At 38.3% G+C, this 21,725-nt stretch overlaps 1 protein-coding gene across 3 annotated transcripts in view; it reads right to left on the minus strand.

Moving 5' to 3' along the window:
- Window positions 1-21,725, minus strand: part of LOC136104483 (adhesion G protein-coupled receptor A3-like) — a 274,176-nt gene that overhangs the window by 106,794 nt on the left and 145,657 nt on the right. For all 3 annotated transcript variants that reach the window (XM_065843492.2, XM_071812031.1, XM_071812032.1), the window contains 2 exons: window positions 20,106-20,267; window positions 15,475-15,690 (listed from right to left, as the gene is read on the minus strand). In XM_065843492.2, the coding sequence (XP_065699564.1) occupies window positions 15,475-15,690; window positions 20,106-20,267 (378 nt within the window). The remainder of the gene's footprint in view (window positions 1-15,474; window positions 15,691-20,105; window positions 20,268-21,725) is intronic.

A 21,725-nucleotide genomic window follows, 5' to 3' on the forward strand; every position in this document is an offset into this window, starting at 1 on the left:
CGTGACACTCACCCTTTATATATTTGTAAACATCAACGAAGTCACCCCTCAGCCTCCTCTTCTCCAAGCTAAAGAGACCCAGCTCCCTCAGCCTTTCCTCATAAAGGAGATGCTCCACTCCCTTAATCATCTTTGTTGCCCTGCGCTGGACTCTCTCCAGCAGTTCCCTGTCCTTCTGGAACTGAGGGGCCCAGAACTGGACACTGGTCTCACCAGGGCAGAGTAGAGGGGCAGGAGAACCTCTCTCGACCTACTAACCACCCCCCTTCTAATACACCCCAGGATGCCATTGGCCTTCCTGGCCACAAGGGCACAGTGCTGGCTCATGGTCATCCTGCTGTCCACCAGGACCCCCAGGTCCCTTTCCCCTATGCTGCTCTCTAATAGGTCATTCCCCAACTTATACTGGAACCTGGGGTTGTTCCTACCCAGATGCAAGACTCTACACTTTCCCTTGTTATATTTCATGACATTTTTCCCCGCCCAACTCTCCAGCCTGTCCAGGTCTCTCTGGATGGTAGCACAGCCTTCTGGCATGTCAGCCACTCCTCCCAGTTTGGTGTCATCAGCAAACTTGCTGGTAGTACACTCTATTCCCTTGTCCAAATCATTGATTAATATATTCAATAATACAGGCCCCAGGACTGACCCTTGAGGCACTCCACCAGATCCAGGCCTCCAACTAGACTCTGCCCCATTGACCACAACTCTCTGGCTTCTTTCCTTCAGCCATTTCGCAGTTCACCTCACTACTCGATCATCCAAATCGCATTCTGTCAGTTTTACTGTGAGGATGCTGTGGGAGACTGCGTCAAATGCCTTACTCAAGTCAAGGTAGATCACGTCTACCACTCTTCCATCATCCATCCATCTTGTTATGTCCTCATAAAAGTCAATGAGTTTGGTCAAGCATGACTTTCCCTTGGTGAAGCCATGTTGACTGCCCCTAATGACCCTCTTATCCCTGATATGCCTTGAGATGGCACCAAGGATAAGTTGTTCCAGCAGTTTCCCAGGGACAGAGGTGAGGCCGACTGGTCTATAGTTACCCAGGCCCTCCTTCTTGCCCTTTTTGAAGACTGGAGTGACATTTGCTTTCCTCCAGTCCTCAGGCACCTCTCCTGTTACCCAAGACTTGGCAAAGATGATGGAGAACGGCCCAGCACTGACCTCAGTCAGCTCCCTCAGCACCCGCCGGCGCATCCCATCCAGACGCATGGATTTATGAATGTCCAAATTGCCTAACTGCTCCCTAACCCAGTCCTCATCAACCAAGGCGAACTCCTCCATTGTCTTGCCTTCCTCCGGGACCTCAGCAGTACGGAGTTCCTCAGGACAGCCTCCAGCAGAGCAGACAGAGACAAAGAAGTTCAGTAACTCTGCCTTCTCTGTATCTTCTGTCACCAGGGCACCCACTTCGTTCATCAGTGGGCCTACATTGCCTCTGGTGTTAGTTTTATCTGCTACGTATTGGAAAAAGCTCTTCCTGTTGTCCTTGACCCCTCTCACCAGGTTTAATTCTAAGGAGGCCTTAGCTTTCCTAGTTGCCTCCCTACACCCTCTGACAACAGCCTTATATTCTCCGCAAGTGGCCAGCCCCTCCTTCAATGATCTATAAACTCTCCTCTTCCACTTGAGTATACCCAGGAGTTTCCTGTTTAACCACACAGGTCTCCTGGCTCCCTTCCTTGACTTCCTACGTGTCGGGATGCTTTGATCTTGTGCTCGGTAGAAACAGTTCCTCAACACTAACCAACTATCTTGGGCCCCTTTACCTTCAAGCAGTCTTGCCCATGGGATTTCCCCTAGCAATTGCCTGAAAAGGCCAAAGTTTACCTTCTGAAATTCAGGGTTGCAATTCTGCTTGCTATCCTGCTCCTGCCACATGAGATCCTGAACTCCACCATCTCATGGTCACTGCAACCAAGGCAGCCCTCAACCTTTACTGCTTCAACCAGACCCTCCTTGTTAGTGAGGATGAGGTCCAGCAATGCACCTCTTCTAGCCGGCTCCTCCACCCTTTGCATCAGAAAGTTATCGTCAAGGCACTGGAGGAATCTCCTAGACTGTGGCTGGCTGGCCGAGTAGTCCTTCCAACAAACATCAGGGAAGTTAAAATCCCCCACCACAACCAGGGCCTGTGACTGTGAGGCTGCTCTCAGCTGTCTGTAGAAGGCCTCATCAACTTCCTCACCCTGATCTGGTGGCCTATAATAGACACCCACAATAGTATCGCCCTTGCCAGCCTGCCCCTTAACTTTCACCCACAGACTCTCAACTCGCTCCTCATCCGTGCCTGGACAAAACTCAATACATTGTAGTTGCTCTCTCACGTAAAGAGCAACTTCACCACCACACCTGGCTGGCCTGTCTCTCCTGAAAAGGATATAGCCATCCACGACCACATTCCAGTCATGTGTGCTGTCCCACCATGTCTCTGTAATTGCCACTAGGTCATAATCTCCTGCCCTAACACAGGTTTCTAACTCCTCCTGCTTATTCTCCACTGAGCTGAGCACACCGATTTCACCCCAGGGGTATGGGAGGCCTCCCAGCCCTCATGAACTCTAGAGCGATGCCCTACTACTGCTACAACCCCATCTCCCTTCGGGCCTAGTTTAAAGCTCTACAAATGAGCCCTGCTAATTCCTGTCCCAGCATCCTTTTGCCCCTGCAAGATAAAGCTTTCCCACATATCACTGTTTGGACTGGTGACTTGTAAAACCAGCCATTATCAAAAAACCCAAAGCCCTGCCTGTAGCACCAGTCCTATAGCCAATTGTTTACAGACTGAATTTTTCTATTCCCTCCCATATCATCACCCAAAACTGGAAGGAGAGAAGAGAAAATCACTTGAGCTCCAGACACTTTTACCATCCGTCCCAAGGCGTTGAAATATTTTTTCATTCCCCTCAGACTGTGGGATGCAGCTTCCTCCCCATCTGTCTGGAAGATCAGCAGTGGGTAGTAGCCCATTGGGTTCACCAGGTTGGGGAGCATCCTGGTGATGTCCCTGATCCAGGCTCCAGGTAGACTGCACACTTCCCTACGATGAGGGTCAGCTCTGCAGATTGGGCCCTCCGTCCCTCTCAGAAGGGAATTGCCTACTACAATTACCCTTCTTTCTTTCTTGTCTGAGGTGGTCTTGAGGCGTGGGGTCAACTGCTTCAGAGTGAGGTTATGAAATACAGGAGGCTTTCTGTAACATAATGCCACAGAAATGTGGTATTTTAAAAAAATATATATATATATATTTTTTTTTTTTTAAGTGTCAAGTTCTAAGCTTACTCTTTTTCTTTTAGAGTAGGAGCATATGCTGGTTAGTGAAGCATACACCACACAGCTGTTACATCTACTGTATGACCTGTACATATTGAATTATCTGTGGTGGCTTTCAGTTCTGGTTCATCAGACATGTAGTCAGAGGGGCTTTAACCTAAATTTAGCAAAAGAATACAATTCAGTGTTATCTTGTGTATCCATAATTCATAGCCTCCAGACTGTTTCAATCTAAAACAATTGGCCAACTTTTTTTCTTTTTTATTCTTTCTTTTAAGCAGTACCATAGGATGTATGAAAAAAATTCAGTACAAGGATTAATGGCAGACAACCTCCAGGACTGCAGTTTGCTAGTGTATGAATATATATTTGCATGCACACAGGGAGGATGTAGAGATGTGAGCATTTTAACAATCATCATCACTTCCATTCTTAGGTTTTCACATTTGCATTCATGGTACACTAAGAAAGAGAACTAATTCTACATTTAAGAACATATAAAATTCAGTACATATATATGTGTATGTACTTTTTTTCCAAAGAAGAAATGGATTTCCTGTATAGACAGCCTTCTGGATACAGTCTGTTGTTGAAGAAATCCATAAGATATACAAGGGTGGATATAAAAGAGAGGCACTACTGTGTTTCCTTTGCTCTACAGATTTTTCTCCCAAAGCATCTAGCCTATTAGTCTCCCACTAGAGGCAGGAAATTGGGCTAAATTGGGATTTGGATTGACCCTTTGTGGCTCTGCCTATATCCCTAAATTCAACACTTTTCATTAACTTTTGAAAGAACATTAGATTCAAGTTTCTTACTGAAGTAATGAATCTTTCTAGCTATTGTATGTACAATTATAACTTCTGATGGGTGCTTTTTAAAATTACTTTTTAGTAACTCATTAATACCAATAGGAGAAAGTGATACGAAGCTTGGATTAAAAGTCATTTAAAACCATTTGTTTTTCTCAAGTTCATTAAGGAAATCTAATTGTATTTCATCATGAAGTTCTCTCAAAAACAAAACAAAGCTGCATATGAGTTTCATTCCCTAAAAATGATAGTGAAGCAAATTAACTTCACTTAGAATGACCATCTGTGTATAAAATCACAAAATGAATATCTATTTACAATTCCTTCCTCTGTAAAACAGAACGTAGGTGCTTCATTAGAAACTAATCTGGCATTAGTTGCAGCATGGGGAATAAGCAGGAGGAGTTAGAATCCTATGTTCGGTCGGGAGATTATGATCTGGTGGCAATTACAGAAACGTGGTGGGACAGTTCACATGACTGGAATGTGGTCATGGATGGCTATGCCCTTTTCAGGAAAGACAGGCCAGCCAGGCGTGGTGGTGGAGTTGCTCTCTATGTGAGAGAGCAACTGCAATGTACTAAATTCTGCCCAGGAGCAGATGAGGAACGAGTTGAGAGTGTATGGGTCAGGATCAAGGGACAGGCTGGTAGGGGTGATACTGTTGTAGGTGTCTATTACAGGCCACCAGATCAGACTGAGGAAGTTGATGAGGCCTTCTATGCGCAGCTGAGAGTGGCCTCACAGTCACAGGCCCTGGTTGTTGTGGGTGATTTTAACTTCCCTGATGTTTGCTGGAAGGACCATTCAGCCAGCCAGCCACAGTCCAGGAGGTTCCTCCAGTGCATTGATGATAACTTCCTCATGCAGATGGTGGAGGAGCCGACCAGGAGAGGTGCACTGCTGGATCTCATCCTCACTAACAAAGAGGGTCTGGTTGAAGCAGTAAAGGTTGAGGGCTGCCTGGGTTGCAGTGACCACGAGATGGTGGAGTTCAGCATCTCGTGTGGCAGGAACAGAATAGCAAGTAGAATTGCAACCCTGGACTTTGGCAGGGCTAATTTCGGCCTTTTCAAGCAACTGCTGAGGGAAACCCCATGGGCAAGACTGCTTGAAGGAAAAGGGGCCCAAGAGAGCTGGATTGCATTCAGAGATTGCTTCTTCCATGCTCAGGATCAGAGCATCCCCACACGTAGGAAGTCGAGGAAGGGAGCCAGAAGGCCTGCGTGGTTGAATAGGGATCTGTTGGGTATGCTCAAGCAGAAGAGGCGAGTTTACAGGTCATGGAAGCAGGGACTGGCCACTTGGGAGGAATATAAGGCTGCTGTTAGAGGATGCAGGAAGGCAGCTAGGGTAGCCAAGGCCTCCTTAGAATTACAGCTGGCGAGAGGGGTCAAGGACAGCAAGAAGAACTTTTTCAAATACATAGCAGATAAAACTAATACCAGAGGCAATGTAGGCCCACTGATGAATGAGGTGGGTGCCCTGGTGGCAGAAGACACAGAGAAGGCAGAATTGCTGAATGCCGCCTTTGTCTCTGTCTACTCCGCTGGAGGCTGTCCTGGGGAGCCCTGTACCCCTGAGACCCCGGATGAAGCCAGGTCAATGGAGGAGTTTGCTTTAGTCGATGAGGACTGGGTTAGGGAACAATTAAGTAGTCTGGACGTCCATAAATCCATGGGTCCAGATGGGATGCATCCGCGGGTGCTGAGGGAGCTGGCTGAAGTCATTGCTAGACCGCTATCCATCATTTTTGCCAAGTCTTGGGAAACGGGAGAGGTGCCCGAGGATTGGAGGAAAGCAAATGTCACTCCAGTCTTTAAAAAGGGCAAGAAGGAGGACCCGGGTAATTATAGACCGGTCAGCCTCACCTCTGTCCCTGGGAAAGTAATGGAACAGCTTATCCTTGGTGCCATCTCAAGGCACATCAGGGATAAGAGGGTCATTAGGGGCAGTCAGCATGGCTTTACCAAGGGTAAGTCATGCTTGACCAACCTCATAGCCTTTTATGAGAATGTAACAAGGTGGATGGATGATGGCAGAGCGGTGGATGTGGTCTACCTTGACTTCAGTAAAGCCTTTGACACAGTCCCTCACAGCATCCTCACAGCTAAATTGAGGAGGTGTGGTCTCGACAATAGAGTAGTGAGGTGGGTTGCAAACTGGCTTAAAGAGAGAAGCCAGAGAGTGGTGGTCAATGGTGCGGAGTCCAGTTGGAGGCCAGTATCTAGTGGAGTGCCTCAGGGGTCAGTACTGGGGCCAATATTATTCAATATATTCATTAATGATTTAGACGAGGGAATTGAGTGTACTATCAGCAAGTTTGCTGATGACACTAAGCTGGGAGGAGTGGCTGACACGCCAGAAGGCTGTGCTGCCATCCAGCGGGACCTGGACAGGCTGGAGAGTTGGGCGGGGGATAATCTGATGGAATTTAACAAGGGAAAGTGTAGAGTCCTGCATCTGGGCAGGAACAATCCCAAGTTCCAGTATAGGTTGGGGCATGACCTATTAGAGAGCAGTGTAGGGGAAAGGGACCTGGGGGTCCTGGTGGACAACAGGATGACCATGAGCCAGCACTGTGCCCTTGTGGCCAGGAAGGCTAATGGCATCCTTGGGTGTATTAGAAGGGGGGTGGTCAGTAGATCGAGAGAGGTCCTCCTTCCCCTCTACTCCGCCCTGGTGAGACCCCATCTGGAATATTGTGTCCAGTTCTGGGCCCCTCAGTTCAAGAAGGACAGGGAACTGCTGGAGAGGGTCCAGCGTAGGGCAACAAAGATGATTAAGGGAGTGGAGCATCTCCCTTATGAAGAAAGGCTGAGGGAGCTGGGGCTCTTTAGTTTGGAGAAGAGGAGACTGAGGGGTGACCTTATTAATGTTTATAAATATATAAAGGGTGAGTGCCATGAGGATGGAGTCAGGCTCTTCTCAGTGGCAAACAATGATAGGACAAGGGGCAATGGGATCAAGCTGGAACACAAGAGGTTCCACTTAAATTTGAGAAAGAACTTCTTCTCAGTGAGGGTAACAGAGCACTGGAACAGGCTACCCAGGGAGGTTGTGAAGTCTCCTTCCCTGGAGACATTCAAAGCCCGCCTGGACACATTCCTGTGCGACCTCACCTAGGCGTTCCTGCTCCAGCAGGGGGATTGGACTAGATGATCTTTTGAGGTCCCTTCCAATCCCAAACATACTGTGATACTGTGATACTGTGATTACAACCAGTAAGTTCCTTCACTGATGATTTGGAAATTCAACACCTGAAAGCTCCTTCACTTACAGTTTGAGAGTACAATCACAACAATTTAGAATAATGAGTTAAATTTTATGTAAAACTATGGAATTTTGAAGATGTGTTTTTTATAACCCACAGTCAAGAATTTATGCTATGAATACATTTGTATTAATCAGGTCTGTATGTACTCCTAAATAACAGTTCAACCACTTTACAACTTTTCCTTTATATATTTAAGATACACTATCCCAACCATACAAAGATAAATAATGCATGAATAGTTCTCAGTACGAACATGAATCAGTGTATCAACATTCATTTAGTTTAAAAAAAATCAATTTCTCATTGAGACGGGCTCAAGAAATACTATGCACATCTTTGTAAGATGCCGCCTGGGACAGTAGTCATGCACTCTTACATTCTATTTTAAAAGTATAACACATGATGTTCAGTCTAAAATGGTAGACAAGAATAAAGAATTACAGTCTCAGTCAAGTCTTGTAATGAAGTATTTTGGTGGTGGTTTTGTTGTTGTTTGTCTGTTTTGTGTTTGTTTTTTTAAAAAAACAAATACACAACTTTCTCCTTATCACCACTAGATCTCTCCCTCTTCCCACAGCCTCCAACAAAATACATTTTAACAGAGCAGAGAATGATCTCATGAGGACCATAAACCCAGCAAATTAATCCTAGCAAACTTGTATCTACTAAGTTAACTATTTTTGCCCTCTCCTTCCCTCACTCTTTTCTATTTCATTTTCCATCTGTATATTTTAGGAGGCATTCCCAAAGTTCAGAAAATAGATCAAACTCAAATAGCTTATAGGCACCACAAACACATAATACTATTTGTCTATCCTTGCACTATTCCTTCTGGAATAGTTGTTGCTATCCCTATGCACACAGAAACCAGGACTCCAGTCTAGAAAATCATGAAACTTGCTAAAAATTCTGTTATAAAGTTATATATGCACAGGTGTATGAGCATTTATGCTCGTTGATGCACCACTCTTTTTATACAGGAGAGAATGCCAGAACTTTACCTTGATTTTTAAAGCAATAATAGTTAAAAGAAAACTCACATCATTATTTCATCTATGTATTTTAATGAATATCACTGTTTTACATCAACAACCACCACAAGAAAATTTTTACTTCTCAGTTTTAATGTATATTTTTAGATCAACCAGTCAGAATATGCTAAGTGGTTCTTGATTCACAGTAAACACATCATCTCCCAACTTCTAAAAAGTTACAACAATCAGTGAAATAAGGAAATACTGAATCCTTTAAACCACCTCCCTCCCCCAAATTAAAAAAAAACAAAATTAAAAAAAAACCCAACCTGACAGATTTCTCCTAGTATTTTCATACTTTTTTGGAAGTAACAGAACAATCAGGGTGAATTCCATCTCGCAGTTAAGCTCACCAAAGCCACAGAAACAGAACTTTATTAAGCTCAATTAAGTAACTCCCTCATAAACAACAAAAAGCAGAGTAATATTAGCAGTGGTATGTTAACTCAAATTTCGCTTCCTGTGTCATGGAGACAGTTGTGAAGCATACTGGTCTTTTCATGAATCAATTAATTGGTACAGTAGTCACTTTAAAACAGGCATTCTGCATAACTGCACCCCTAGGTCCACACTGTGTTTAAAATATAGAGGTAATAAACCCACTTCCTGGCCTGAAAATTTGTATTCCATTGCTGACTTCAACTACATATGCAGTAACAACTGTCTGTCTGGCTACATACATATATAGTCGCTAGAACACCACATAAAAATTATAGTGTTCTTACTACCATATAGAAAATCACACAGATTAATTCCTCTACATGCACAAAACCAAAAACTATTAAAAAAATATTAAATACATGACCTTATCTACTGCTGCATTTTCCCTGAGCAGATTAGATCCTTAAAAGAAGCTCCAGCTAACACTGTCACTTTTATAAGGAAAAAACAGTACCTTTCAGGGAACACCTTTATGCTATGCACAGGGTTTGAAACCTCCAAAAGGAACCTCTTACCTCTGTGCCATTAGTCATTTCCACCTGATTATCATATACAGCTGAGACTGAAAAGTCAGGAAACAATTAGAGTTTCTAGGAGAAAAACCTACATTCAGAAAAAAAATCCAGCCATATCACCTGCTAACCATCAAAGCAATCTGTTTCAGTGAACTCTTCATCACCATCAAACCTTTCATAGTCTAACATAAACCAGCAGGAATCAAGCCAAACCAGAAAAAAAGAAGAAAACTTTTAAACACACTTCAACAGTTACTGAAATTATTGCTTTAGAAATTGGAAATGCCTTCTGTAACAGCAAAAATAGGTATAAATCGAACATCTTAACAACCCTGCAGTGAAAAAGATCTTAAGAAACAAAATGTAATTATTGATTGGAGGTTGAAGTGTGTGCTGTTAGCTGGCATCAGTCTTCCTCAGTGAAAATAAAATAAACATAAGAAAGAATTTAGAAAAAAGTAGTTGAAAATTTCAACTCATATACAGTTCTATAAACAAGACAAAAAGTTGACTATTAGTATATGAAGAAAATTAGTTTTGGGCTATAAATGTCAATGTAGAACTGGGAATATCACTAGTACACAGTATTCTACTTGTTCATTATTACCTTTGTACCATTAAATTAACTTAAAATATGTTCTAACAACAAGTGCACTGTGTTATTAACTGTTTCAGTGTCAATGTGTTTTTATCTTAATTAATGTGATTTATCTTAATTAGTTTGCAAACCACTATTAAACAGCAGAATGCACACAAAGGAGTCTGATACTTTATAATGAAGGAAACTAATCTTACAATGCCCTTTGGGAAATCCCAAAGAGAACTTTTCTGTAACAAGAGCAATGGTGCAGAAAAGCAGGAGAGTCTTTTACCCAGCCATTGTGGATAAGAGTGACAGCAGCTCTCTTAGATCTATATTGACAGCATACATAAAATCAATATGAATCACAACTGACCAGGTACAGCAGCTTGTTTCACAAGAAATCAAATGTGAGCTGAAATAACAGAATTTTATGTAAAATACAAGCTGGTAATTCTCACAGGCTTTTTGTCCTTGTATTTATTCACTTCAATCTATTCAGATTCCTTTTCACTTCTTTATACATATACAAGTTAGAAGTACAAACTGTGTACAGTATTAAAGGAGAACCAGTTAAATAACTTTAAGTTCTGAACATAATGCATGTCTCTGAAACATCAATACCATACTCAGTGAAAATCAGAAAACACTTTGAAGTGGCTGATGTTATTTGAAAAATGAGATTTTTATCTCCTAAAGGTAGGTAGCAAAGGGCATGATAAAAGAGAAGGGACATGCGCTTGTAATTACACATTTAAAGTTTGTTTTAAGAATCTATGAAACAAAAACGTGATACAATAATTTTTCCTGTTTTCAAAAAACAACGTATATTATTTTATCTATGCTAAAACAGACATAAACAAATATAAAAATTGTAGAAACCCTTCTGTATACCTAACATAATTGATGTTTGTCACACATGAATTAACAGTATTTTGGCACTGTTCCATTTTGTTGATGTTTGGAAAGATCCGCAAAACAAGGATAGCCATCCACATGATAAAAGACCATATGCAGAGAAAAGAAGGTATATTGAACATACAATATGAAACTACAAATACTGAAGATGTCCTAGTAGGTATAAATATATAAAGACATTGAGAAGGAATAGTATTAAGAGGTATAAATACACAGATGTGTGATTTGATCATTCTGGAAGAAGAAAGAGAGGGGCAGTTTATCTTCTCTGTTCTTGATTTTGAAATTAAAACCATCTAATCAACTGAACATCAGACATCTCAGCTTTTTCGGTTAGCTAGCACTCAGTGTACAACCTAAATACACCTGCAAGCAAATTAACACCTGCACAGAAAATACTAGTTTATACATCATATTACTCTAACTCAAAATAAATGGAAATTCTTCCCAGGTATTTTCTTAGTACTAAATGCTTTTACTTGATTTTATTTTAAAACAAGGACTCAATGTCCGTAACGAGATACCAACAGCTATTTTTCTATAGCTCCTAGATATTATGTCTATGAATGGAGAAGAACATTAAAATGTCTTTTTATATTTAAAAAAGATACTGGATGTGATTATTCAGAACACTCAAAAAATAGATACTATATGTTGGGATAGATCCTGAATCACAATAAAAACCACTGCAGGATAAAATTTAAAACTATATTTTAATGATAAAAAAGTAGAATAAAGTGATGGAGCAGGTAAAATATAATGAATTTTTAAACCCCTACATCACTTAAGATATCCCTTTGTGACAGTACCAACAACCTACCCATGGAGAAAGAAGAAAGAGAGCTAGAATGGTTACTGTAAAATCAATATACAGAATTTACACCCAAGGAAATTTTCCCATAAGTTCCCAGAACAAATCAAATTAGTATCAATATCCAATACAAGAAGAGCAAAATGCTTTGTGTGCTAAGACACACAAATAACAGAACAGGAAAAAGAGATAAATGGGCAAAAATAGGTGCCAAACGAAAAGCAACAGGGCAAATTCTGATATGTAACGTCAAAACTTCTTGATCTGGATATTTCATCATGACACATTTTACAATACTTGAGGGAAAAAATATTTTGGAACCAAAATAAGCTATGATATTATATACTTCAGCATTGAACCCAGTGTCTCACTGTAATATGGCATACATATAAAACCGAAACACTACCTTTCATTTTGTGCTGTCCTGCTTCAGTTGATAGTGTTTTCTTTATTGCACGTTTTCTGCAGTTGTAAAAACTACAGATTCAGAAAAAATAAAACAAACTTGGAGTAACTTATAGTGAGACAGAGGAAGGGTTAACTGTATCACTGATTATATTTGCACACTGAAGATCAGGCTGGAACAGAGGTTAGGTTCAAAGCATGCTTCAGGTTAGACATAAAATGGGAACCAGGCAGGGGATTCATAATGAATAGCACTAAAATTTCATAAACTATTCTCACATTGTCCAAGCTCAAATGTTACAGCAGCCTTGTTGATGGGTCATTATCCTCATATCCTTATATCACAGCCAGGTCATGAGACAGAATTATGCCTCAGGAGCATTCCTGTGACAAGATCTCAGTCTGAGTCCCAGGTTGAGAAGATGCCCTCAAGCCTACTTAAACAGACATGAAACCAACCACTGTGTCAAAATACAAGCCACTATATAAAAAACAAGGAAGATATACATGAGACATTTTTTTAAACCAAAAGAGTCCAGTCAGGCAGCAAAAGCGCCCTACTAACAGCAGAAATGGAATCTAAGAGAAGGCACCTTGGTCTAAATCCTAACTGAAGAAACTTGATCTGCAATAGAGATAAATTATTCTTTTCAACCTTTCATATTGGATACTGGCTACAGAGTCAGAATTAGATTTAAAGATTAAAATTTGTGTATCAAACTGCAATAATACTTGGTTTAGGGCATTTGGAAGCACTGTAAGTTAGTGTATAAAAGACCTACCACACATTTCAACCATAAGTGAATATAGGTATATTTTAACAGTTATCTCCTGAATGTCTCTGAATGCTGGATCTCTTTCAGTGCCTTTTAAATTATTTAATTTTCAAAGTTTTCTTATTTTTTAACTTCTTCCCATATTTATTCAAGTTCGTAATATTTCTTCCCCTTTCAGGGGCTTTCAATCCTATAATAATCAGATCAGGTTAAATTATGTGCAGACAAACACTGACCAAATTTGTATTGATTTCCTACCATTGCCAGGAAATACCACTATGGGTCAACTACAAAAGCTTTGATTGTATTATTAAGATAGTTTGCAATCATCTACTTCAGTCTCCTTCCATCAATTGCCACAAACTGCTTCATGAGTATTCATTTTTTTGATTTCTTAGTGCAATTGGTTAGCAACAAACAGATGGCATAAACAATTGTTTATACTTAGTAAGCAGATTATTTACAATATTATAGATTAGAAGAGGGCTACACTTTTTAGCACAAAAATGTATAAACATTCTCTTTTAATAAGCTTTTAAGGACACCTTTTCACATTTGTATTAGAAGTAAACTAAATTTGTAATTACCATTTGTAGTCTAATCTATTTTCATCAGATTTTTCTTTTCTTTGTGATTAATCCTAGGCTAAATAGAGGAAGATATTCTAAATATTATTACATGAGTATTACTTTAACGTATAGTGACTAAACATTGGTAACTACAACATGCAACTCCCAGCTCCATCACGAATTCTCTATTTTCGTAAACTTTGCATAGCACAATCAAGAGTGTTTACTGTTTGCCTCCATTGAGCAAATATAGAAATCATTTTGCTCATGGGTGATGATAAAGAATCCCATTTTCTGTTATCAGTTACAATGCTACAGATCCTTCTGTTAAACAATGAAGAAATGGAACTAATTTCAGAATTAAAGGTGTGCTTAGCTTAAAAATTTCAGAGAACAGCAATGAATGAAAACATCTTGCTTTTTTGGATTAAGTTAAAGGAATATATTCTGTCTGAATTTATAGCCTGATTACACCTTAATATTGAAACTTAAAGCCACAAAACTAACATTTAGCTGAATCTACAATTTCTTGTATTGTGCTGTTACAGGTGATAATTGGTGATCCACCTAACAAAGTCACTTCTGTCAGAATATATGTAATATAATTCAAAATTATTTTGCATGGTAATAAGTTTACTTTCTTTCTGCTAGTTTCTTCATTAAGTCAGTAGAATTTCCCTTCTGTATGTTGTATAAAATCAGCTAAGTTCAAAATATATTAGGAAAGATTTTGCTGATAGCTTTATATTGTGACATTCTGCCAACATTTTTAAAGGGGGTTTCAAATAAATATTCTAACTTTGCATATTTGGCACATGCATGCTGATAGGAGAGAGAAGAAATTTGCATTTCTGATAGGTTTCTTTATAACATGAGAGACACCAATGCTTGACCATCAAACTTTCAAGAGATTCATTTACTAGACATGTTGGTACTCAGTTTCTGAAGGAATATGAAATACATTGGTGGAGCTGATAAAGAAAACTTTCCAATTTCATGTAATCCCATGTATATTTCTATAGCAATCATGCTATCCCATAGATTGCAGAGTGTTGCAGGGCTGCTTCTTGCAGGAATCTTGTTTCTTTTAGATCTCTGACATTTGGTTTTCATCTTATGGATGCCAAACTCTTCTCTTTTGAGAGACAACTTTCTCTTTCCTATAGATAGACATGTTAACAGTGTCCACAGAAGAAATTAACTCCATTGGAGGAAACAAATTCAACCTGTTCTTCCATTATTAAGATTATTCCTTTTTACCAGAAGATCCTGAGAGCACAAACTACCATATCACTGACTGCATAGCCCATACAAAAGAATAAAATGCACCAAAGGGGAAATAATGTCAATCAAGATATTTTCAAAGTTCAGTAAACTAGTAATATTGTCCAGAAAAGCACCATTTTGTCATAGTAAGTATTTCAAGAAATAAGCCTATTAAACTGAGATTCAGCTGAAGGATAACAAATATTTAACTCCGCAATACTTTAATAACATGCTCAGCCAAATGCAAAGTTCCATTTCCTGCTAGATCAAAATTTAATTGTTCCACTTCATTATTTGGTAATAAAAGTGCATTCTACTAAAAGGCTTATTTATTATTGCTTTTCTTCAGCTACTACTCAAAAACCCCAACATAACACTCCCTCTCTATAAAGTTCAGAAGATAGAGAATGATATATTATTGTTATACCATACTTTCGCAGCGTAAAATCCCATGAGAGCACCTCACTAAGAATTTCTAAATTACTTTAAAGCTTGTTTACACATATTAAAGTTTGAAAAACTGGACCTAGAGACAGAAAGAACAAGATATTCACTCATTTCTATTCATATCGTGCATTCCTACATTCCACCTGATTAAATGAATGGAACACCCATTAGCACAACAAAGCATGCTACACCAGTTTAAGGTGAGTTACATGTAGAAATTATTAACCTGTTTACAATGCTAACAACACATAAAATAGACATTTTTCAAATCGGTATTCTGCTTAAAAGTACTACTGAAAACGCACTGAAATAGGTAAGTTATATTCATGATTGTACTGACTTACCCTGGTAGAAGAATTCACCAAGGATCCATTCAGATTGCCAGTGTTGCACTTGAAATTCAGATGTTGATCAGGATGGTAATTTGCTTCCCAGGTTCCCAAATCATGCACCACTGACTTGTCAGAATTTGCAGATACTTTCTGGAAAGCAGTGCAGGTCATTCCCATGAAACTAGATGGCTTGATCATAAAGGCCTCCAGAGCAATATTACGAGATACCTGTGAAAACATTGAGAGGCAGATAGGTTGCTAACTCATTACACATGATTGTATTACTATACGTGCATTGTGCATTTATTGTATATATTTTACAAAGGACTGGGCATGCACACAATTTCATACATATTCAGAAGGTAAGGATTTTAAAAACCGGTCTAGAATTCTACAATGAAATAGTGGGTTTTCTTGGATCTCCTGAGGAACAGATCAGTTATACCAGTTACTATTATATCAGTTTTGCAATTGTATCATTATCAGCTTCCATAGAATCAATCCTGATTTAATGCAATACAGTTATAAAGTGAACCAGCAACAGCAGTAATAGAAATTATTCAAAAAAATGAATGACGATGTGCTTTGTACCTCAGAAATGAAACAGAAAACTTCTTACCTATTTGGTGGATGGATTGTTTTCTACAGATCTTGTTCTATTAGAATATTGAACATGACTATGTGGTTTAATGCAACACCATGTTACAGGTCTTTGGCCTACCCTTTAGTGAGGTGATGTGTCTAGAGGGAGATTGTAGCACAGTGCAGAGATATGCATCTCCAACCTTAAACTAGTACATTCATTTCAGCACAGTCCTGTGCATGAGGCAAACAGCTCATGTCATAATCAGGTTGATGATCTTAGATGGGCACATTAATTGGACTTTATGGTTTCTGCTTCCAGACATAGATTGTTTAGTGATCTGTGAGTGTATGTATTTTGTACACTGATTGCAATGTGAAGATACCCAAATGAAGCCACAAACTTAGCTGGTTTATCAAAAGGATAAATGTACAAATGCAGCACGTTTATATCGCTGTACTTTGCTTCTGTTATGCAAGCTGACAACAAAGAAGCACCTTAAATCCACCTAGTAAAAACTGGTGTGAATCCCTCATAATTTGAGCCTTCATATGAGTTGTGCTGACAAGAAATTACTTCACTGAAGAAAATCACATCAATTCATACTAATAAATGGATCTAAAGAAAACATTTTGCATAAAAAAATAAGGGCAGAATAGAGGGTAGCCTAGCTGTGTAGAAGTCATGGTACCAGAACAAATTAAATCTTAGCATGAGACACAGTGCATGACTTCCTGTTCCTCTTTTGAATTTATGAAAACATTTTCAAATGTACCTTCTTCAGTCACTGATGATTCTGCATAAGTCCAAAATAAAATTACTGAAGTCCTATTAAGCAATTTATTTTAGTTTTTGTCAAAATTAGACAAAATCCAGAAGCTTTCTGTGTATTTTTATAGTTTTTATATAAAAGTAGCCTGAGAATTCTTTTCAATTGCTTCTAAATTCCTAAACCATCCCTTTTTTAGATTAAATTTCTCTCTCTTCTATCCTTGCCTGAAGGTGATTTTTTTCCTACACTTGAATAAAAATGCCAAAGGTCATTAAGAATCAATTTTTTTTTTGTATTGAAAATCCGGTGGCTGTTTATTCAAAACTCCTAAAATCAGAAACTAGGTTTACTTGGATAATTTTTTGTCCCATCTGCAGATAGCCTTCCAGAGAGATAAAAAAATTACTGCTTGCAGAATACTATCATCCATATCACGAGAATATGACTACATGACTCAGCTAAAACTCCTGTGTCGTAACAGGTTTTCTTTAATCTTGGGAAAAGCCACTTATTCATGACTTCATGTTTCCTACCGTAGAATGGGCATAACAGTAGTTCCCGATTTCAGATTTGTGAGGTAAGGTGAATGTTGTAATGGGGATTTAAGTGATTGCACAAAAGTGAGCTGCCCGATTTTTTAAATTTTGAATATTAAATCATTTAAACACTTGGGGTTTTCCACTCCCAAAGTATACCCATGAAGACTTGACAATGTTCAAACAATGTGGACATACCATTCTCAGCATACAGAAGGGTAAAATGTAAGGTAAAACAGTGTTCATTATGTAGGATCATAAAATGAACTACAAAATGGATACAGGTGAACTCAGAGCAAAATTAACCATGGAAACAATCCACAGTCAGGTACACATTATGAAAAGCCACAAGCTAATCTTGTCTCTAAGCAGTATAGATACAGAAAATGATTATTTGGTGTCCATTTCCTAAACCTCAGATAAAGGCACCACTTGGCAGAAAGGCCAAAGGGGATTGTTGCCCGGGTAGGCTGAGAGCAGCGCTGAAGGCTGCAAGACAGAGCACAAAGAAAAAGCCACATTGCAATCAGCCTAAAATATTCTGACAGTCTCAGCGGCTGGAGAATGGAATGAAAACTCTTCAGAAGGGAAAACTATTACGTGTGCCTGACACAGGACCATTGAGATAAGTATTATCAGCTAGACGTCTTCCTTTTCAAATTGCACATTTGACATGCATACACAGAAATGAAATAAAAGCAGGAGAAAAGAGGTGCCTCAGAACAATGCTGAAGGGATATGATTTTGGGGGTTCTGAGGCATATAGATCCACCCCAGGAGCTTTCCGTTGCCCAGGGATGCCCTGGGTACCCCTCACCACTCTGGCTGTACCCAGTCGCTACCAGCCACTCTTCCCACAGCGTGTTTTGTGCGCTGTTTGACAGCAAGGGAGACTTAAGGAGATCTAAACAAAGGTATTCATCCTGGTGTTTTTCTGACCTTCAAATTAGTCATTCCACAGCCTCATGGAACTGGAAAAACATTTTTGTCTTCCAAAAATGATGTAGAATAGCCATCATGGCTCCCAAGTGGCTTTTCAATTTATAGGAATGCAGTCATGCATATATTATACAACTGACACAGTTTAGAGAAGTTCCTTTTATTGAGGAATTCTATTATAAGCTAGCAGCTACCTAAGCTTTGGGAGTTTTGTTTGCTATTGTTTAAAATAAAGAAAACAGATCAGTTTCTGTGAGACAGTTTGCTGGCTGGCCTCACAAAGGAACAGAAGTGTTTGGTATTGCATGAGATGACACCAGAAAATCTCCACAGCTTTGGTTGTTTACAAATTGCACTCAATATTAAACTAATTCTCCTACAGAAAACTATAAGAAGCAAAAAAATAAAGCATGGCAAAAAGGTAAGTGACACAGATCGACATCTGAGGACACAGAATTACTGTTTACAGTAATGTCAACAGCTTCTTGAAGCAGTGATAAGAAACAAAAATCACCTTTGGCACTTGACATTTAACAGAAATTTAAGTATAAAGCAAGAGAACCCCCCTGTCATATTGCAAAATACTATTAAAAGGCACACTGTTTGCTTTATGTATTTAATATAAATAAATATTTGCAGCAAATTTTATTCTTTTCTGTAAACAGGAGTTAAATAAAAAAAAAATCCTTTAGGAAACAATCCAATATATTTTTGTCTTTGAAAGACTTCTTTTCTAAAAATATACAGTGAAGGAACTAAGGCTATTATGTTATTTGGCTCAGCCCATAATTCCTTTTTTTATTTTTCAATTTTTATACCTTATTATTGTAATTGTAACTAGCACTGAATTAACTTTTAAATAGTGTCTTCACATAAACGCACTGGACAATTAAGAAAATAACAAAGGTGGTTTAAAACCAATCAAACAAGCAAACAAACCCAAGGAGTGATAAGGCTTTAAAATTCAGCCCCGGGAGGAGAAGACTCTGGGGAGACCATTTTATGGCCTTCCAATCCAAACTATTCTGTGATTATGTGAAAATGTTTATCTAAAATTCTAAAAGGATAATTTTCAAGCTTCTGATTTAGATACATTTCTGCTATTTAGATATTGCAACTCACAAAAAGACAGTTTCTCAGTATCCAAATGACAACACCTCACTATCTAAATGACATATTCATGTAGGTGGAGATCAAGGAATAAGAACATTTTTTTCATACTGCCACAGCTTGGCTTCTAAAAATCTAAAACTAACCACAAATTAGTCATCTTTATCACAAGATATACCCTTTTTGATAATTTTCTAAATGCTTTAAGGAAGTATTGTCTAGAATCTTCTCTGAAAGGCAAAAAGTCTTCCTCCAACAAGGGAGCTTGTCTCTTATCAAAAATTTCACTCAGTCAAGTTAAACCTTTCAAAATAACCCCATATTCTATAATGATAAAAACAATAGAAACTGAGGGAACGGTAAGAACACTAGAAAAATAGTGCTGTGAACAGCCTATTGTAAGAATAAATACAATAAATCAAAGTCGAGAAAAAAACACTTTTTAATACTACAAGTGATACTAAAAAAAATGGGTTTGTCCTCCAAATAAAATCAAGAGAAGAAAAAAAAAAGAAAAACAAAACAAAACACACACACAAACCCCCACAGAATCCAAGTATATCTATGTAAATCAGCTGTGCTGTGTATCTGGCTTACTCAATCTTGCTCCTCTGTATACTAGTTGCTTCTAAAAATTGTGAAGGAAAATGACATTTAAAAAATAAATTCTGATAACAAAAAGCTTTGTAATTTTATTAAATACCTTTGATATAACTTGAATATTGTTGGTCAGTATTTGACTCGCAATGTGTTCCACACATCGTACAATCCTGGTGCAGGCTTTGTCTTCCTTTTGAGCCATCCACAACACATGATCATCGACCAGCATCATATTACTGGCAATTTCAATAAGAGCATCCCCAACCTGGGGAAAAAAAAAAAAAAGAAAGAAAAAAAGTATTGTCTGGAAAACTCTCGAAGACAGGAAAAGAGTACACAAGAGTACAACTGAAAGTAGGCACCTTATTTCTCTTAGTAATCATCATTCAAAGACAGTTTTGATTCTATCATGAAAATTAAATGGACTGAAAAATAAAGACTAAGAAAAGAACAGTGCAACTGACTTCCAGAAAAAGCTTTTTTATTTAGAATTTTATAGTTTATCTTCAAGATACACCACAAAAATTGAGTCCCTAATTGGGTGATAAATGGAATCCCAGAATTATCACCATCTTTCTTAAACTAATTAAAATTGACCATGTTCATGTTCAATCAAAACACCTTTGAGGGGAAAAAAAAAAAAAAAAACAAGAGGGAAAATATATTTGAAAGACATTTTTGTTACAGTCATAGTGGGGTAAATTTGAGGTATAACTCAGGTGCTGACACAAACCTATATCATCTCACTTGCTATACAGAAAGCATGGACTTGGAGCTTTGGATGTTTTAATTCACTCTTGTGGCTAACCCAAAGTGATAAATCTTTGTTTTGCCAGATGACATTTTACAGATTTTGGTAAGTATGAGTATGTGTTTTGAATTTTTGTTAGTATATTACATTTTAAAAGAATATCCATCCCTATTAATATTTTTGTGAATATTTCAAATTTAAATTAAAATATTTGCTTTTAAAGTTCTAAAACTTGAGTGAGATTTCAAAATTAACATTGTCATTATTTTTGAAGTCAAAGATATGCCAAAGATATACAAGGTTGTCACAAGTAAACCTGAATGAAATGTATATAGAAAAGAAAAAATGACTGAAATACAGCTAGAGAAAAGTCAAACTAACAGAAAAATAAGGGAAATACACAGATAAATCAGTGGAAAGGAAAAACAAAACATAGTAATGGTGAAAAAGGTTGAAGGAATGACTGCCGTTATGAAGTTAGTTCTGCATTTTCAATAAAAAGTACATAAATTTCACATGCATTGCAAGGGATATGGAAATAATGAGACTATATGTGAAATTTTATGTGACTGTTCCTGGAATATTTAACCTATTTTTGAGAACATAATTACTAGATAATTCTAGATAGCTTTTGACAGCGTGACAAACAGAGCTATTGATACAATGAATAATAATAAAATACAGTAAGAGACTGGAGTGATTTATGAGAAATGATTAAAGCATACACCAATCAGCGAAGCAGTAACTTACTGAGGGCATAACAATAGTCTATAAATATACAAAAGGAGAGAAATAAGAAGAGGAAGTAATTTATATTCTAATTAAATGCATTAATGAAGAGTAAAGGCATGGCATTGAAAAATACTAAAAATTGGGCTAATACATGTATATCTTCCTGGTAAAAATTTCCAGTATATTGTAAATATGTCCCAAATGCAGATGTTGAAGCTCTTTTGTTTGACAGGTGAACCA

This window comes from Patagioenas fasciata, chromosome 8 (genome assembly GCF_037038585.1).
Source record: "Patagioenas fasciata isolate bPatFas1 chromosome 8, bPatFas1.hap1, whole genome shotgun sequence".
NCBI lineage: Eukaryota > Metazoa > Chordata > Aves > Columbiformes > Columbidae > Patagioenas > Patagioenas fasciata.